Genomic DNA, 20,981 nt, shown 5'->3' on the forward strand with positions numbered 1-20,981 from the left:
GTGGCCAGGGAGTGTATGCTTTTATTTTTGTCGATGCTCTATGGGTGATGATGATGATGATGATTGGTCCACCACTTCAAACAATTTATGCACCGTTTTACGGCCACAACAGTAGCATAGACTCTCTTTGGTAGCAACGGAGTAGGCTACAGCAGACCATGGTTAACCTATGACGTAAGCATGTGTAACTAACTTTGTTGTGACTGGCCAGTGAGCGATGTGTATGTACACAGAGCTTGACAACATGAGAGTCCATGGTGCTGATAATGGTCCCCCCCCCCCCCCCCCCCCCCCCCCCCGGCGCTCATTGGCTCATCTGTGTTTTTAACTGCAGTTTCTTGTCACGATGCCAGACAAATCTGTCAACTCTTTGGAGTGGGCGGATTGTAAGGTCTAGACCCAGGCACGGGATGGAGACCACTGCATTAAAGAGATATTTTGCTCTTGCGGTTCAAAGACAACACCACCCTCAATGGACTCATCTCTGGTGGGGATGAGTCCGCCTACAGATGGGAGATTGACCATCTGAGGACCTGGTGCAGACAAAACATGCTCTGAAGACAGTGGAGATGGTTGTGGACTTCTGAAAGAATGCAGCCCCCTCCATCCCAACCTGTGTGCCTCCCCAGCCAACACTGTGGAGTCCTACACACAGGTCCCCCAGCAAAAAGGCTCAGAAGAGGATGTGCTTCCTGCCGCAGCTGAAAAGGTTTAGCCTGCCAAAGATGATGATGGTGCACTTCTACACTATCATCATCAAGTCCATCCTCACCTACTCCATCAACATTTGATACGCTGCTGCCAATGCAGAAGACAACCTCCATGCATTACAATGACACACATCTACACTAATTTTTTAATTTTTTTTTGTTTATTATTTGCACATCCTTCAGAAAAAAACTGCTCAGCTTCTTGTTGTTAAATTGTTAAATTGCACACAGTATTGTTATAGTACCGTTTTTAATACTTTCTGTTCTTGACTCCAGTACTTTGCTTTATTGTTTGTTTCTTTGCAATTATTGTGCTCACTGAACACCAAGGCAAATTTCTTGTGTATCAAAAACGTACTCGGGTTTAAAGTCTTTTCTGCTGATTTAATGGTAGTGCGAGCAGTGTGTGCAGATGAACAGTGTTTGGCTTCCCTCTGCGGCTGAGCTCGGAAATTTCATAGCTAATTAAATTAAGATCCTCTCTAAAAAAAAAGACCGAAAATCAGTAACTTGCTGTCCCTTGCCTCCTAATTATTTTTCATTAACAATGACTGGGGCTTTTAATTAGTCCTCATTAACCGTTGATAATATAATCAAAACATCTTCAACATTAAAAACCTCAGCAAAATCTACATCAATGCTTGAAACTGGTTTGTCTCTCACCTGGATAACAACAATCATTTCCTCAGTACAGATAAAAACGTAATGCCCAAATTAAGGACGACCAGGTGGCGCAAAGGGAAGAGCAGTCGTGTTCACTTGCAGAGCGGGGTTCAATACCTGGCAGCTGCTCTGTCAAACACAACTGGTGATGTTTGCAGGCAGGAAGCCAGAGAGGGGTCATAGTTGGTGTCACGAATGACTACACCACCCCCTGGCCAACAGAGGAGTGAGCAATGACAAGGACTGCAGCGCACGGGGAACCTGACCTGACATGAGTTCATCTGAGGGATTACACTGTTCCCACCAGTCACTTACTGTTTCCATTAGTTTGAGGCTCCTGTTGTGGCTGCCCTGGCTGTGTTTTGGGGGAGCGGGCCTCCAGCTCTTTCAGCTGCTGCACGAGCAGGGCCAGGTGCTGCAGCAAGTCCCTGTTCTGCAGCAGCAGCTGGTGGACACGGGCCTGAGCCTCCATACGAGCAGCAGTCTCTGCTGCCATTTGATCTTTCAGCAGCTGCACCTGTAGTGGGAACAAAGGGTAAGGTGTGTTTATTTATCTGTGACTCGATTTTTATATTCAAAGCCTAGATGCATTAAGTGTTTGTTTGAAAAGTTACTCAGCTCCATCCTCCTCCACATCCTGTGTTTTTGATAACATCATGTGGATACAATGAGATTTATAATACTGCTCATATGTATAATCCCAGAACTGAAACTGAAACTGAAGGTAATGTTAGGGTTGCTATTAAGGTGGATCATTAAATTGTGAATTGATTTTTCCATGGCAGTGCAATCAGCCAGATCAGACATGAAATAGTAAAGTAAAAATGTATTTGCGGTACAATATCTCTTATTACACTATAAATAGGAGGCTCGATGAATCTCTTGAGATGCTCATTTAAAAACATTGCATTGCTGCTTGTGTTCATTATACTGCACCGACTGTCCTTCCATTACTGTGTTGGTGCTGCCCCCTACTGGGTGAGAATCAACAGAAGACACACAGTACATGAAGATAACATGAAGCTCAAACAGGGTATTATGGCTTTACTGTGAATAACAGACTGTAACTCGATGTCAGTTATGAATTCAAGATGAACATCACTTCCACAGGTCTCCATTCTGCTAAACTGCCCTGTAGGATTTTCCAAACAATTCTCCTGGATGCGTGATCGTGTGTAACAGAGCGAGTATTATGGTTAGCCTCAAGCACAGTCCTCTACAGTATGAATGCTGTACATCATAAGGAGGGAATAATTGTCAGAATTGTGACAAAACGGCCACAAAAATGATGCGCGTGTGGCTCTTGTGAGACAAAGCAAGTCTAGTTGACGAAATATTTCCAGTTTCATTTGATGCCACACCCCGGCTTTTCACAAGCTGACTGGGATAAATCTGAGGCTGAGCGGAAGGGCAAGATATCATCAGTGTCATTGAATAAGCCAAATCTTGCTTAATAATTAATGCCACACTGGATGTGCCGTTGGGTTCAGCTCGGCCGAAAATATGTGGTACATGCCACTATCTTTGAAGGAAAACAGCTAAGCAGAAAATGTCATTTATTCCATATCCTCTCTAAAGAGAGACTACTGATTGGAAATTAGCCTGTCAATGGATGATTATAAAAAAAATGATCTCATCGCATCTCATCTTCATCTGCTTATCCGGGGTCGGGTCGTGGGCAGCAGCTTTAGCAGGGGACCCCAAACTTCCCTTTCCCAGGCCACATTAACCAGCTCTAACTGGGGGATCCCGAGGCGTTCCCAGGCCAGTGTGGAGATATAATCTCTCCACCTAGTCCTGGGTCTTCCCTGAGGCCTCCTCCCAGCTGGACGTGCCTGGAACACCTCCCTAGGGAGGAGCCCAGGGGGCATCCACAGCATAATTAAATCTATTTAAGGCCTTGTACAAAAAAAAAAGATCTAGTGTGTATGTTTGAAGGGGGTGACTTTTTTTGTAGGTTAAAAATTATAAATATGAGGGGTGCAGCCTCTTGAGTGACAGCTAGCTGCTGACCCTCACTTCTCCTCAGAGGTATACGTCGGTCAGAGTCATGTATCTTCCTCCCCCCAACGTCACATACATGCCCTTTTTTGGTCAGAGGTAATGTTAATTATGTTAATGAATAAAAGCGTTGAAAAAGTAATTAAAGAAGAATCAATCTGAGTGGAGCTCAAACGATTAGACCGAAAAAAATACTATTTTGGTAATCAATTAATCAAATATAGCAAATATAATACGCTGCACACTGCGTATGCTAGTCCGTGTCTTGTTTCTTACCTGTGCGACGGCCACCTGCGTGTGCTGCTGTTGCTGCTGTAGCTGCTGCTGAAGAAGCTGCAGGTAGTGCTGTGATGCCAGTGGAGTGAGAGCTCGAGAGCAAGGACTGCTGGGAGTAACGCCTTGGGAGGTCACAGTGAAGAGGGACCTTCGATCCAAGTCCTGACCACGGGAGAACACAGAAAAATACATTCAATTGATGGGAGGTAGTAAAAAAAAACATACTTCTCTGACACTGTGTTCGCTGATACGCACTGTACCCACAAAAAATAAACATCTCAAAGAAAAAATATGGACTTCAATGTTGGCCTTCAGCACTCTTAGTGCTGCCAGTTTTTCATTCTCGCTAAAACACAATAGGAGCCATTTTTAAACCGTGGACACCAGATGAATGCAATTAATGAACCATTAGGGTAGAAACCACCCAGTCCTCTAGAGTCCCTGAGTCCTGGGCCGTGACACAATGATCTGGAGCCACATGGAACCATACTGCAACACCTCATCAGAACTGGACTAATCTCTGAGCTCATTATCATACCATACCGCTTCTTCCTCACTCTCCATTTAGCTCTCTGTGTCTCCTTTTCTCCCTGGAATTTTATTTAATTTCCATGTAAGATAAGACGCGTTTCCTGGAAAAATGTCCAATTTCACCCTCTTCTCTCACATAAGGGGAGAGCAATTGAGTGTGTATATATTTAAATCATCATCTGTGTACGTATGTTCAAGTCATTCATAAACAAATTCAATTCATGTCTGTATAACTGCACAAAGCGACACGGTGAGGTGGTGGTTAGCACTGTCGCCTAACAGCGAGAGGGTTCCTGGTTTGAATCCCGTCTGGGGCCCTTCTGTGTGGAGTTTGCATGTTCTCCCTATGTCTTCTCCGGGTACTCCGGCTTCCTCCCACAGTCCAAAGACATGCACGTGTTAGGTTCATTGATGACTCTAAAATTGCCCGTAGGTGTGAGTGGTTGTCTGTCTCTGTTTCTCTCTATGTGCCCTGCGATAGACTGGCTTCCTGTCCAGGGTGGACCCCACCTCACCCCTGATGTCAGCTGGGATCGGCTCCAGCCCCAACCGCGACCCCGACAGGGACAAGCGGTTACAGATGAATGAATGAATCAATGTATGAATGATAACTGCACAAATTCCTCCTGCTGTCGGACAAACTGTTTCTTTTGGTACAGTTGGAACACAAAATATATTGTACCTCCTACGTCACATCACTAGAGGGCGAAGTAGCACTCTGTAAAGTACAGCACATTCACCTGAAGTTTCTCAGACAGTGCATCTTAATGAGAGGGCAATCTACCTCAGTACACTATATCATCAGCTTTCCTAAATAAATAAGACGTTTTTAATACCTGTGAGAACTATGATTGCTGCCGGTTACAGACCATGCAAGATGTGCTAAACACACCTTACCATTATACCTTACCATGGCTTATTTGGTCACTGTCAATCAAATTTGACCTGACCGTAGCCACAAAGTCGTGACAAAGCAGATTAACTGAATTTGTTGAAACTGTTCCTAAATAATAACTAAACCTTCTTTAACTTCACTTGTTTATTTAGTACTGAATATTCAGCGTTATAGAGAAAAACATTTCACACCAATTTTTCAGTGGCTTTATAACATCAGCACAATCTACTGGGTCTGGAAACAAAAAACGATTAATGGCTGAGTCGATTGCCAGCCAGCAACCAATATAAAGACATCACCTGAGGCTCTGGGAAATTATAAAAAACAAACATAACTAACTGCCTTTGTGGATAAATAAAGTTGTGTTGAACTGGAAAACAATGAGCAGATTAAAGCCCCTTGGAATCTTAGTTTAAAATCTTAGATTTTCTCTATAACATTAAAGATTCATGGCTAAATAAGCAGCAATCAAAGTTACAGTTAAGGGAAGTAAAACGTTCTAATTGTGTGGACATGGTCTGTTCTGATTTGATTGACAGTGACCTTGAAACATGAGCAGATAGTGTAAACAGATATTGAGTCAAATGCTGCTCAGCTGTGACTGAGGAGACAAAAATACAAGAAATGTGGAGTAACTGAAACGTGTGCTCGTGTCGACCACATTGTTCATCAAAAAGAGGTGATTTAATTGACATGAAAAATAACAGCTCTCAAAAAAACAATGAATTCAACACCTCAGATGTTCGTGGACCTATTTCTGTCATTTTGTTTGCAAACTCCACTACAACAAGCATCTTGTGCAGTCTGTATCTTTCGGCCAGCCCTTTTTACCCCCTGTTATCCTGATCTCTCATTATTCCTCCCTCCATCTCTTTATTTCCTCTCTCCTTGCTTATCTCCATGGAGCAGATGTACGTGAACCCCTCTATGGGATTAGGGTGGCGTTTCTCAGAAATCAAAGGGAACAGACTGGGGTTTTTTTGGGATTAAGTGTCCCCCTTTCACAGCCAGCAGGAATATTCAGGTTCCCCACTCCAATCCCACTCTCTCTCTCTTTCAACAGCATGATCACAGCTGTGTCTACCACGCTCACTATGGTGACAAATCCAGAGGAGAGCATCATGACACACCGGAGCCTGAATGTTTGCATCTTTTCATCCTGTCAGATAATAGTTCCTAACTTCAGACGGATTTAAAGTCTGCTTAATCTCAAACACAGAAACAAAAATGTAGTCTTTTTACCTCATGCAAGCGTGACCAGGTTATTTCATACCGACAGAGTCTACTGCCAACCGTAGTTAGTCATGGAGAGCTGCAGTCAATGATATGGTCAGGTACTGCAGCACTGTACTGTAGATGACACTGCACTATACTGTATGTCGTCAGTTCAATGAGCCATTTGGCAGCAAAATGTCTGGATAACGGCATCAGAACGCCACTAAAGTCAAAGCACGGACTCACAGCGGAGGTGATTTCCTGAAGCTACAGCGACAGAGACAGTCTGGAACAAAACAACCTGTAATCTTTAAACTGTGGATGCTGCTGCGACCTCACCACTGCTGCAGGTGTCAGTAATAAAGGGGAACCTCCATTACACCTGTGATGGAGACTAACTATCATGATGTTTGTGAGTGTGAGGCTGCTCTTACATTTCACTGTTTTAAGTTTTAGCTGTCCAGTGAGCGTGGCAAGAAATACAGACACAACGAGGAACGCTCTAGCGAAACATATTGGTAATAAACGCGGAGACTGTGGAACACTTAAAGGTGATATAAATAATCTTCAGTAGGACTGGCCGGGTGCCTAATCTAACTTTTTTTTCAATTACGAGTTTGGCTTTTTGAACGATTTTGGAAACAAGACGTCACGTGATTGTGCCGTTTACTGTTTCACAATGATGCTCTCGTTTTGTGGGCTTTTATTGTTTTCGTTGCGTTACTGACTGAAATATGTTGAACATTGTTTTCAGAAATGTTTTAATATATGTTTAGGGAGTTTATATTTGATCTCATTTATTTTTGGGGTAATGTACTTTTATTCATGATTTACTTACCTATATTTATTTATGTATTATTTATTTGTTTTGTTTTATTTATCTTTTTATTTGTTTTTCAGTTTAATTATATTAAAGCAAAAAAAATCTAGTTTTAGACTTTGTTACTCTAAATAGTTAAAGATTTTAAAATCGAAAGTTCAACAAATGCAAGACGTGATTGAGTAATTTTGTCAAATAATTGTGATCTCAACATTGAACAATATAATCATGATTATGATTTTTGTCATAATCGAGCAGCCCTAGTTTGTAATATCACATCAAATCCAACAAAATGTTTGTGACCCCTGAGCAGCTCTCTTTTTAAAATGTCACTAGTAACAAATCACTCAAACCTTAATTCTTTTCCCTTAAAGGTCGAACAGAACCTGGTTAGCCTAGCTTGGTAGCTTCTACTCTCCAGGTGGAACACAAACTGGATCTTTGGTAATTTGGGTCCTCACAAAGTTTTATGGAGTAAATGAACAGACGGCTTTAAGCTAAATGGTACCGGACCAATGACCAACTGTACGTGGGCTTGTTGAAAAAGGGTAAAAACCTTACGCTTAAGCTACAGGACATCACAGCAGTGCACACGTCCTCTAACAATGCCAGTGACTTTTATCCTTCTTTGAAAAAAGAAAAAAAAAAAGTACAATAGCTAGTGTCTTATTAGTTTTTGTTTGGCTTTAAAACATCTCCATTATTTGTTTCCATTAAATCAAAATCTCATTCTTGGCCCTTGGAATCAGGCTGTTTGCCTTTATACTGTAGACAACTATAATATATCAAGCACAATACAGTGTGCTCATTATAATCTACCCTCAGTCAGCAATTCACTGTGTGTGCTTATGTTTGTGTGTGTGTGTGTGTGTGTGTGTGTGTGTGTGTGTGTGTGTGTGTGTGTGTGTGTGTGTGTGTGTGTGTGCATGCGTGCACTGCAGTATCTTACTATGATGGTCTGTCCAGGTTTGACCACGTTCAGTTCAGCCAGACTCTGCAGAATTTCACTCACAGCCTTTTCACACAGTGAAGTGCCAGCTGAAGGCTGAAGTTTGCTGTCCTCCTCTTCCTCCTCTCGCTCTGCCCCTGTCAGCTTACGACCTGTGAAGGAATACACAAAGACAATGAGCAAAACACTCCCATCAGTTGTCGGGGTTTACATTAAATACACACGAGTCTATAAGAGCATACAAAAAGGGATGCTTTCATTTAGATAACTTAACCCTTAATTAATGCTATTTTGAGCACATAAACCGTATTTGACCCCCATGTGACCAACTCTGTAGCTGTAGCGCAGTGCCAGACAACTATTCTTTCACTGTGCAAATTACACTCATTACTGGGGACACTGGCAATTAACCTCCTGTGTTGTTCAATCATGTGAAAGTTGTAATGACAGGAATCTTTCCCATCGCGACTCTCCGTCCCACATGAAGTGAACGCAAAATGAGGCATCAGAGAACACTTAAATCCAGATTAGCTTGCTGTTATTTCTTAAATATGTTTACAGTCCAGTGTGACCGGACATCTGTGTTGTTGATGTTTGATCGCTGTGCTGAATTAATGATCTGGTGATGTTTGATGGCTCCATTTAGGTTGTAAAGAGGCATGTAATCAAACTAAAGTCAAGCTTGAGCCAGGAGAGAGATGGTCCTCCTGTGACCAAAATGACCAATAAATGATCGCTAACACCACGTTTTCCACAATTACATTGTTCAGATGAGATGATAAAGGTAAAATGTATGTTTCATTACACCGCAATGCTTCTCTGGGAAGAGACATAATGCTATTCACTCACTTTAGAAAACATCTATAAAAGGGCATCAGTGAAACGCACCACACACCTCCAGTTTGTGTACGTTTGTTTGCAAAATAATTGTATTTTTTGTTAGTTTTTGAATCCATTGTGCTGAGAGGTATGAACTCGAGTACGACTTAGGTCATGTATCTAATTATTTAAGACTCCACTTGACAAAAATCAGTTCGACTTAAACACCAGTGAAGTGTAGCGTGAAGCCATTGGGAAGAAGGAGGGTGCGTTTCACAGTGCACACTAGGACATCATCACTTTTGTCCATTAAAACTTTTGAATTTTGGACTTATCGCTTTAAAAAAACAAGTGTTATAAAGATGAATGGATTAAAGAAGAGATTCAAAACTAGATTCAGATGTGATTAAATGACATCAAACGTCAACCCCTTGTGTCAGGAAAAACATACTAAGTTACACCTGATTATATTGCTATTAAATGCCAGACATGTTACATACACATTGGGACCTGACTCAGGACTTCATATGGAACACTTACTGGTGACTTGTAAAACAATAAGGTCCCACCTCTGCTATCCATACTCACAGTTCAGTTATTCCTGTGACAGGGTAAGATGTTTATATTGTAACTTATTTAATGGGCTCCTTTTTGTGATTGTTCTATTTTTTCTTATAATGGAAAGTGTGAAAGACGTGTTAACTATAAATACTGAAGCATTTTGCATCTGACAAACTGTAATAGAAGTAAATAAAAACTTCTTAATTAGTGATTTAATAGCATAGCTGGGTATTTGCAGTGTATCATTTCACTAAAAGGAGTCCAGACACTATCTTCTAAAAAAAAAAAGTCAGCAAAGTGGTTTTATGCCTCCTCCTGTTTGGCCTACAAAGATACAGAACAAAGAGTTGTTGTGCTTGTGCATTACCAAACAGAAACTAAACTGTAAAAACAGACTCTGGCAGACAGAGTTTGCTCCAAAGTGGCAAAAAAAATCAGTGTACTATGATTAATTTTTAGGTAGGTCTCACTGTGACTGCTGGATTCCTCTGTAGACTTGTCGCTCTCTCCATCCGCCTGTCCATCTGCGTCCTGCTCAGCATGCTGCAGACTGAGCTTATGGCACACTTCAAAGGCCTGACCTATTGTCCGCACAATACGCATGGCCTGCGTCTGACAGAAAGATCGAGGAGGGAGAGAAAGATGAGAGAGAGAACAGAGTGAAGATTCAGAGATAAAAAGGTCAGTGTGTGTTTTCAGCAATAAGCTCCATGCATCACAAAAAGTAATTTCACTGATGAGTTCCTCCTGTCTGCTTTCAGATGAGTTAATCAGTGCAATCTCTTGGTGTCTTCTTTGGATGGACTGAAAACATGAACACTCTCAGTCATCTTGGCACTCAAGAGACTAATGATATCACTTCTGTGGAACGATTCTCACACGGCTAACTGATAATACCAGACCTGTGAGCAAAGGCCGCGGTAAATTGCAACAACTGCAGCAACACGCACGAAAAAAAGCTCAAACTAAGGAAAGATAAAGAGATGCTTGTCTGAAATATGCAGTTGTAATCTTTGTCTTCCAGTGCATCTGTTCTGTATTCACTGCAGGCCATGGATCTGCAGTGCTACGCCACTAGAAGTCAAATAAGTTAAAACCCCAAATTGATTAGCTGAGCTGACATAATCAGGAGAGTAAGTCTGAAATTAAAAGATAAAAATGGAAAAACTGAATATAAACAAACCCACGGAAAACAAAATCAAATTAAGTGTGTATGCGGTACGTCCCGCAGCAGCTGGGGGGATTTAAATCAAGGAGCAAATGACAGCAGCAAATTGGGTAGTGAGAAGAAGTGCACTGGTTTTCAATTTAAGTAAAAGAAAAAGCCTTACTTAAAATGCAACATGTTTTATAGCTGCATGTGATTTAGACCAGCTAATGCTGCTGCAGTTGATACAATCTGTATCTCTTCTGCCTCTATGGTGGACCTGTATGGACTTGTATGGCCCTGTTTCTCCCTGAATGATTGCAAGTTTATATTTTCAGTCATTTGAAAAACGACACAAGAGAAGCATAAGAGCAGCAGGGTAGTTGTGCACGGAGCCTACAGTATTCACCAGGGAAGTAACATTTGCTGTACCTTCTTCTTTGACTTGAAGACATTACATCTGAAGGAATTATTGGAACCATCTCTTGCGATGTAGCTGAAGATCTTTAAATCCTGGGAGTCGTGAGACACGTAGAAAATCCTAGGAAACAAATTTAAATACACAAACGTCAAAATACGAAACACATCTTCTTTTGCTTTACATGATGCGCCCCCTTTCATCACAGTCCCTATCCTCCGAATGACAAATTATATTAAGACCCAATACTGAAATCAAGGGGGAAGAACCGACCTAATGTGGATATAAACAAAATGAAAGGGGAACGATAAAAGTGTAATGCTGAAAAACAAAATACACACTACCACACTAGATTGCTATATTCTCTTTGTGTTTTATAATACACACATAGGTTTTCCTGTGTGGTTCTGACGTTGCCATCAACGCTGCACACACTGCAGTAAACTGGCACAGCAAAGGGTCAGGCCTGCACTTCCATCTGCAGCTTCACTGCTATAAAAACAACTCCGCTGGGAACCGGGCAAACAAATTATGACCATCAACTACTCAAAGTCACATGATACAGAGTGTACTAAGACTCCAAACTGCACAAACACACCCACAAGAACACAAGCAGGGATAACTGCATTTAACACACACGCACACGCACACACACACGCACACACGCACACACGCACACAAGCACACACACAGACACACACAAGAACACAAGCAGGGATAACTGCATTTAACACACACACACACACACACACACACACACACACACACACACACACACACACACACACACACACACACACACACACACACACACACACACACACACACACACACACACACACACACACACACACACACACTCACGGCCCCTTGATGAGGTGTGGCTTTGTATTTAACACACACACACAAACTCACACACACACACACACACACACACACACACACACACACACACACACACACACACACACACACACACACACACACACACACACACACACACACACACACACACACACACACACACACACACACACACACACACACACACACACGGCCCCTTGATGAGGTGTGGCTTTGCCAAATGTAATCCTCCCACAGATCTACATAATTTACAATAACACACACAAGCTGGTTAGATATTTAATGTAAAGACACTCATAAGTGGCAGCCTACTTCTTTTCATCTCTGAGATTTCTCTTGAGGTGGCATTATTGGTTAAAAATGCTGTTTTTAGCGAGCAAAAAACCAACAAAAACAAAAGCAGAACAAAGAACGCCGTGCAATCCTTTGACAGTCCTCCTGACCAAAAACTGTGCCTTTGATGTTTGCCTGCACTTTCCCTTCCAAATTGACCGTATTATTTAGAAGCTATCGCCAAAATCTTCCATCCCAAAATAGGTAACTTCATATCTTGTAAATGTCCCCGTTGTGGGATCAATAGAGTTTATCTTGTGCTCATAACATTTTATATCATCATATAGTTTTCTGGTAATTCGGTAAATAAATATTCCACATTAAAACAACCTGTTTAAATACTCGACAATGCTGATACATTTCACCAACAAACCACAATGTTCTTGTACAAACAGATTCAAATACCAGATTACTGTGAACATATTCTGTAGGATGCCTGCCTTGGAAAAATTACACACTGAAAAACATATGCTCTGCCAACTACACGCTAAAAATATAGATTATTCATTATGCTATATTATGAATGTAAGTGCATTTGGCACATAGTACATTTAAGCATTAGTCCTGCATGGTAAAGTACATGATGGGAGTCCCTATGCAGCAAGCCTCAGCTTCATCCCCAGAGGTCAGGCTGAAGGATATCATTTCCACAGAGACATACAGTGTGTATTATCTGCACTACACTCCCAGTACTGACTTTGGTTAAAGCCAACAAGAACGAGTGCAAAGAACAGACAGGACTAATTATCAGACGGTTTAAACTCCTGTGTGTTTAAATTTAAGTGGCAAATATTGAATTTGTTTTTACATGCATACGTACAAACATAGCTTGTTTGAGAGAGAGAGAGAGATTAAGAGGTATGACTGACCTGTAAATGGGATCGTGCATGATCAACATCTTGCTCTCATCCCATGTCCATTCTTTCCTCTGTGTATGAGAAAGATGATTGTGATTAAGCATTCATAAAGCCTCTCTGAAGAAGTTTAGGCTTTTAACTTTTATTGTTATTAATATGCATGTTTAACTGCTACAGACTCTGGCGTTTACTTTCTGAATCCAGTGGTAAATAGCTGTCTTTTACCTTTTAGAGTTTGTAAAGAGTCACTTACCTTCTGTTTCTTTCTAAGCATCAACTTGACGCCGTCCACAGACACCACAATGCTGACTTTCTTCTTCTTGATGTTCTTGGCCTTGAATTCATACTAAGAAAACAGAAGAAAAGAAGCACATCAGCATAGTATTACATATAAATAGTATTTCACCTTTCATGTGTGAAAGAAGTCAAAATGAATGTATGATTGCACCAGGCATCGTAGTTTTTTTAATAAACTGTCTGACTGTAAACTAAGATTTTATACTGTAGGTTTGTTAGTTTCACAGAATACAACAAATACGAATGAAATCAGTCAAAAGCAAGGAAACCATTTACTTCACCTGCTGCAACTAAAGATTATTTTCAATATTGTAAATCTGACCACATGTACATCATAAACTCTCACAACCCAAGATTACCTATTTAAAATGCTTGTTTTGTGCGAACAACGGTTCTTAACCCAAATATATTCTGTTTAGTATAGAATAAAACAACAAAACCAAGACATCACAACACTGGAGAGACGTAAATCAGCTAAATTTACCCTAAAAAATTAAGATGAAACAAAATAAAATTCTGAGAACTTTTTTCTTGTTGACTGACAAACACACCCTCATCCTGGCAGTGAGAGTGAATGTCCTGCTGCACATTTGGCATACTGGCAGAATTAAGGGCATAATTGGGATCAATCCGCTGGCATTAAAACATGATCCGGAGTGCACTGTTATATACCAGCATCTTTAATAGCTTGGCAGCTCACAGCAGGAGCAGGATAAAGTCTGTTAGCTATTGGTAGCCAAGCCAACAAAAAGAACTCTGCAGCTCTCTGATGCCAGTGAAAAGAGCAAGGACACTTGGATAAGAGAGATAGACTGCCCAACTTCACCTTGACTGTAAGGAGAACCAACACAGGTCGAAAAAAATCAGGTGCATTCAGGCTTACTGGAGCTAATAGCATTAAAAGTTGGCAGTTTTACCTCATTTATCCTCTAAAACACTCTTGACTACTCCTAAGGACCTGTCACATGGTTGATAAGTATCATGTCTTAAATAGAAAGTGACAAGAAATGATCACGTGGCCCATGTAAAGCTGAACCACGTTGCTGCTTCTCAGGGGCACAAAACATAAACTACACCAGCTAAATTACACAACATCCTTTAAGTTTAAAAGGTCCAGAATGCAGGTTTGTCTCCACTCTGTTTGCTGAGTGGTACACAACAGCTGTGTCTGCACTGAGCGACTAACGTGTTTCCACCCCGTCAGCTGGCCAGGCTTTCTTCTGACTAACTTAGCAAGTCTGGCCTGTCGACTCAAATCAACGTTACTTTAAAACATGAAGCAGGGTTCTCTCGTCAGCTACCAACTATCAAGGCCTACAGCGGGTCTGTCAGGCCACCCCTTCTTCATGTTACAGGTGTTTGAGCCATACAGCTGGTTTCATACAGTGGTCTACACACGGGATGTGGGCTTTAAACTGCAGAAAAAAAAAACTAATTTAGACTCAACTTGTTAAACACATGAAAAGGAATAGTTTGACATTCTGGAAAAGAAGCTAATTCGTTCTTCTTGCTGCTATGAATTTGATGACAAAATTCTCTAATATCTGTCTGATACAGATTATCTTAGCGTTTAGACCGGCAACGGGGGGAAGAAGCTAGACTGGCTCTGTCAGCCAGCACTTTAGCTCACAAATGACTTGCCTCCACTGTAACGTAGCGCTCTGCTCGACTCACTATTTTGGGCACCGTACTGTTTCCCTCTCTTTGTTTTTCACTGCAGAAGGAACCCCTTCAGCGACATCATATTCAACGTAATACTCGCTAAATCCTTTCCCTTTCATTTGCGACCAAACAGAAGAACGACTGCACTCCATCAATTGTACGGCAAAGCTTTGCAAATTTGTCGATTTGTGCCAAATGTCCTGTTCTGCGTTAGTAAGGACTCTCTCTGAACAATCGGGGGTCTGCAGTGTTTTAACGCCTTTGAATATCGGCTCAGCAACGTCAGGAACCTTGACTGAGGGGGTACTTAAAAAAAATACCAGGTACTGGGAAGTATTCACAACTTTTGTTAATGGAAATTACCACTCTGATGTGTAATGAACTGAACTGGACTGGGCTGCTTGGTGGAAATAAGTCAGGCTAGCCGATTCCTCCTGCTTCCAGTCCTTATGCTGAGAAACGCTAAGCATTTTTTGGCTCTAGCTTCATATTTAGCATACGAACATGAGAGTGGCATTGATCTTATACAATACAGCAAAAATATTGTTTATAGTTGCTTTAAAATTTCGAATTAATTTACGAAATGTCAAAGTTATATTTTGCCCTATAAATAAAACAGAAATCTAATCCTAACTTTTGACACATTTTCCTCTTTTTAAATCACACCGTGCGTTCATAAACACAAATTAGAGTAAACAGTTAATGTTTGGATAATTCCGTTTCCACCTTTTTTCCCCCCCTTCAAATCTGCTACAGACCAAATAGGCCGCCAGCTTCTCACTGGAGCTGGCAGTGTCTCTGAAAACAATCAATGTCCAGTCTGCTGTTTACCACATTCTGCCAAAATGATAATATTCAGCAACAGGGAATGGTCTGCAGCCAGATGAATAAGTAAAGGAGAGAGAGGAGAGAACTATACGCGGTTTGAAAAGTAAAAATACCAGTGCGCAAACAAGGTTACGAAGGGTAGGAAGATGGAAAAATAGAAGACGAGCAATGAGCCGATAGGAGGAGACAGAATGAGAGGAGGCGAGGAGACAGCTGTTGTTATGTAAGGACATCCTGCAAACTGACCTTTTAATCCAACTACACAATGCTGCCATGGAACAATTAGCTGAAGGTTATGAACAAATCAAAACATAGCAGACAGGATTATGAGATAGATGATCTTGAAATACATGTCCTCAATGTGTATGTGTGCACAGACTGACGGCGAATACATGCCATGACTTAAAATAGAGCATTTTCTTGTGTCACATCTGTCTCCATACTTTCTTTCGTGCTAATTTCCTGCTTGTGTCGATTTGAAAATGCCTTGCTCTCCCCTGCCCTGGATCCATGGTGATTAAAGTTTCAGTCTCTAATTATACAGCACTGAGTCCTGAGAGAGCTGATTAAACGGAGAATAGGTTCAGAAAGGGAGAGGAGGAAACACCACAGAGAGAGAGAGACGAATAGCTGGGGTTTAAAGAGGAGAAATGGGGGAATGCTCATGCTGCAAAGTGACATTATATGGTGGTGAGATGAAGGAAGACGGGGTGAAAGAAAAAGAAAAACCAGGTGCTGAGTTTCATGTATCTCTATCGCAGGATGCTCATGAACTCTGCGGAAATCTGAAATGTGCTGACACTAAGAATACGACATTTGCTTTGGGGGCAAATAATGAGATGATGAAATTCAAAGTAAGGTGATGGAGCCCAATTTGATGATTTTCAAGCATCAGTCTTCCAAACATGGCGTCCCGAAACTGACAAAAGGCAATAGAAGGTTTTCCGAAAAGACAGAAATATACCTGCATGTATAAATTAACAATGGTAAAAGTTAAATAGTTAAAACGGAGTAAAGAAACCCTTCAATCAACTGGTAAAAATAGAGAGAAGCTTTTCCCTTTCCTTTACCTCCAATAAGCTCGTTTTTCAGCTTTAGTTTTCATATTTTAAGTATCATCACGTATCTATCCCTCTCCCACGACTATGCGTTATGCCTCAGAGTGGTGGGCTTTTGGGACAGTGTTAGATATTTGATGTCATGTCTGAGACTTTACACACGTTGATAAAACCAGATTTTTTTAAATGTATGTGAGGAACGTCACAAATTCTCGCAATTTCACGCAGATCGTCACAGATCTGAACACGCTCAATACCAAACTGATTGAATAAATCACATTTGTTGAGGACAGCCTTTTGTACAATATTAAGAAAAGACTGAAAATGCAAAGTTAGAGCTGGGAACTAGGCATTAAAACACTTTAAATGTCCAACCAAACAGGACATCTGGAGACAAAAACTTGCTGGTAACGCCAATTACAGTGGGTGAAGAGGAAAAACACAACACACTTTCCATACGTAGATGGATCCGTGTCAAAACCATTCACACGCAGCTCTTTCATATTGCACAGTTTAGGCCATCGTTCTGGTGAAGCAAAGTGGGATTTTTGCAACTTCATTCAAAGTATGAAATTTTTATATTTTCTTTGCTTAAGTGCCACGTGTTTTGAAATATTCAAGCTTTAAATGCACTTGCTTTGTTACGGTTTTCCTGTTATCAACAGCAGAACAAACAAGCCTCAACATGTCAGGTCAGACAACTTTCAGCATGGCATAAAAAATATTCCAGAAAAAAGCTTAGTTTACTTTAGTCCGCCGTTATGGATTCTGAATTACGTTTGAGACATTTAGGGAAGGGATAAGGAGGAATATTGCCAGAGTTGTAATGGAAAGAGCATGTCTAATATGTGGCACAGGCATACAAAGGACGTAGGCTTTACATTCTAAGATACGCACTTCAAAGATTTGTCTTAAAACCTTAAAACTACGCTTCCACTGCAGACTGTGAGCGCTGCACTGCTACAGCAATGTTCAAGCTTAAGAGTCAGAGCATTTACTTGAAATCTTTCTCAGTCTGGATGTGTGCATTTAAGCCGTCAGACTCATCAGTCTTCCCAGACAGCGTAACAAATTTGAGCCGGCGTTTCTTTTCTGCAATCTATTATGAAAGTGTCAGACAGAGTAGTGACGGCTGCTCCTGTGTGCACGAAATGAGCAAGGGAAAGCCGGCTCTCAGTAGCATTTGTGATCTCTGTGTTATACTGATCGACTGGTGACTGGTGACTGGTTGCTGTCTGTGCCTGTGTTGTATGTGCAATGCATTTGTATGTATTTGCATGCATTTTATTGACTGGTCTCTTGAATGCACTTTACCCTTGATATTTGTTTTTTTGCTGATGTTTATGTAAACCACTTTGTAGCCTGTGTTAAAAAGACGTTATATATGATGAAGTTTTACTTGTACATTTTTTGGTTTACTTTTAAACATATCACAAGACCAAATGAGGACAAAGGGCACTCACTTTTTTTATTAGTAGTGTCTGTGCAAACCAAGACAATAGAATTTGCTATGACAGTTTCAGAGCAGCTTCTTTGAAATGTTATTATATCTATAATATATTCTGTCAACATGTATTAGCCACTGCAAGGCACACTTGTGAATGAACTTTAAAGAAATAGTTCTTTGAGACATTTTTTGGGGAAATATGCCAGTTGGCTTCCTTGCAGAGTCAGATGAGAAGATCGATACCTTTCTCATATCTGTACACTGAATATAAAACTACGGACAGACAACAGTTATCTTCGTGCATGAAGACGCGGCTAGCCTGGATCTGTCCAAAGGCAAAAAAAGAAATCCGTCAAGGGCTGGGCGATATGGCCAAAATCTTACGATATACTGAATATAACTGAAAATGTCCTTACTGTGGGACTAGGGGATTAACAAAGGATTATCTTATCTTAAAGCATGTTTTCTAGTATTTCAATGAACAGTCTAGATGAAATGACCAAAAGGCATAAACATTGACAAATGAAAAGTACTCAGTATTTTCTCATTTTATTATTAACTTTTGTGCAAAATGAACACAACGTGCAAGGATCACAACGTAAAGCGTAAAAACTGCTGTAGGTTTTTTCAACATTGTAATGGAAACAATATAAAAATATAAGATAGATATTTGCACATCTTTTTGACAATATATATTGTCATATCGCATATGTAAAAACAAGAAGTTGTGGTTTTACCAGTACAAAGAGTGTAATATCATTAGACAAAGTTATGCACTATTATTTCCAGTGTAAAGAGTGATTTGTTAGTATTGGGCGGCAGACTTTACCCTACATCTGACCTATTATTACCCAGTTCCAGTGTATTCAACAGTGTACATGTAATCAAGGTCCACACACAAAAAAATCCATCTCATGATCCCAAGATACAGATCAAGATCTAATCGCTCCAAATACCTCAAGGGGTAAGGAGGTTTGAGTCTGTAGAGAAACTGTAGAGGACATCCCAGAGGACACGGCGGACTTAGTGTTCACGTCCGCTTTTCTAGAGGAACAGGGCTCCCATTTATTATTTGGACGTAGTTGTACTGTAGATAGATACTGTAAATAAACCCCCTGGCTCCAATGGTTCCTGTCAGCAACCTCTTAATGAAAGGCCCCTGATTCCTTCAGTATATGTTATTTGGTTCATGCTTGAAAGTTTCGATTCAGAGAAATCTTACAAGAAAAGGACAAATTTGTTTTTCCTCCTGCTGTTCATGGACATTTCAAGAGTGAATAACTGAGTAGGATTTAAATCATGCGAGTAGTAGTTATGGGTAACCCCCCACTTCCCTTCCTCGATCCTGAAAAGCAGTGGAATGCGGGGGTGCATTGTGGGTCATTGATGCTCCCTGTAGTACCATTGAATCCATACAGGAGTGCACAATAGGCTCTATAGATTGCAACCTAGCAACGCGTTCATTACAATTGCCAGGATTTGGGGAGTTCCAAGGAATTTCACTCCTTTTCCCCCCAATTCGGGATACAAAGAGATGACTGTTGGGAGCTGAGAAACACAACAGCTGCCCAACAGCCTGCCATTTAACTTGCAAAAGGATTCTTCCAAATCAGAGTAACGGGGAAACAATCTGAAGTAAAATTAGCAGATTTATTTTATGTGTAACTCAAACTGTGAGTGCTAATTTTTCTGAGAAGGAGATCATGTGTTTTGGCAATCGAGGAAGCTGTTGCTTCTTACAATGTGCAATTAGTTAACCAAAGAAATGGTGCTTTAATCACTGCTGCTCAACTAGCTCCTTTGCTCTCTCCCTATGAGTGGTATTTTCAGACAGGCTTCTCAGCCTTGCGGGCAAGTAGGGAGGATAGAGTGACTCGCATGACGCTGCAGAGACCCAAACCTCCAGCCTGAACTGGCACGTCTCATCATTAGTCAGCAGGAGTGTGATAAGGGAGCAATTACCTCGACAGTCGCCACGGACGACGACCTTGGCTTACACCAGAAACGGACAGAAGTTTGTGCACACTGGCAGTTTTATATGAACTAAAGAACAAAGATACAAACGCTAGATAGACATACACCATTTGAAAATTGTGTGTCTGCGTGTATTTGGATGCTTGCTGGTGCCTGTCTGTGCCTACGTGACTGGTTTCCGCCTGAGTGCACATATTAGGGATTGGACTCCCGGGCTCCAGTCTGTTGGCAGCCTCCGGTGAGCCGCAGCAGTCTGGTCCTGTGGGAGAGACGGTGCTAACAGGAAGCAGCCAGCTTAAAGAGCTGCTTAACAAGGGCTTCTCCATGACAGTGGGGTTACTTGCAAGACTGGAATTTACAGCAAAGGTGTAGAATAACTGAGGCTTTTATTGTGAAATAAACTTTTTGGAGAGGAGCTTGGAGCAGTTTTATTTTAGGGCTTAGTTTTGAAATTTTGTCTCTATTTTATTGTCTTTTTCATTCTAGTGGTACAATTCTGGAAGACATAAGTAACCACAGCTGGCATTGACTCTGCACCAGCTCCATCTGGGAGCAACAGCTGTGAGTCCTAAAGATAAATGACTTTCATTACTTACACTGCAAGTGTGTTTATAGAGGCTGACAGACAGAATTGATCAATCCCATGCTCCGTGTTA

At 41.1% G+C, this 20,981-nt stretch overlaps 1 protein-coding gene across 1 annotated transcript in view; it reads right to left on the minus strand.

Annotated features, from left to right (window-relative positions):
* Window positions 1-20,981, minus strand: part of LOC310959213 (carboxyl-terminal PDZ ligand of neuronal nitric oxide synthase protein) — a 49,453-nt gene that overhangs the window by 13,181 nt on the left and 15,291 nt on the right. The window contains exons 3-9 of the mRNA XM_083930480.1: window positions 13,313-13,405; window positions 13,072-13,130; window positions 11,020-11,128; window positions 9,911-10,052; window positions 8,061-8,212; window positions 3,651-3,812; window positions 1,689-1,890 (exon numbers count right to left, since the gene is read on the minus strand). Of these exons, the coding sequence (XP_083786606.1) occupies window positions 1,689-1,890; window positions 3,651-3,812; window positions 8,061-8,212; window positions 9,911-10,052; window positions 11,020-11,128; window positions 13,072-13,130; window positions 13,313-13,405 (919 nt within the window). The remainder of the gene's footprint in view (window positions 1-1,688; window positions 1,891-3,650; window positions 3,813-8,060; window positions 8,213-9,910; window positions 10,053-11,019; window positions 11,129-13,071; window positions 13,131-13,312; window positions 13,406-20,981) is intronic.

Source organism: Echiichthys vipera (genome assembly GCF_963691815.1).
Source record: "Echiichthys vipera genome assembly, chromosome: 16".
NCBI classification, from domain to species: Eukaryota; Metazoa; Chordata; class Actinopteri; order Perciformes; family Trachinidae; genus Echiichthys; species Echiichthys vipera.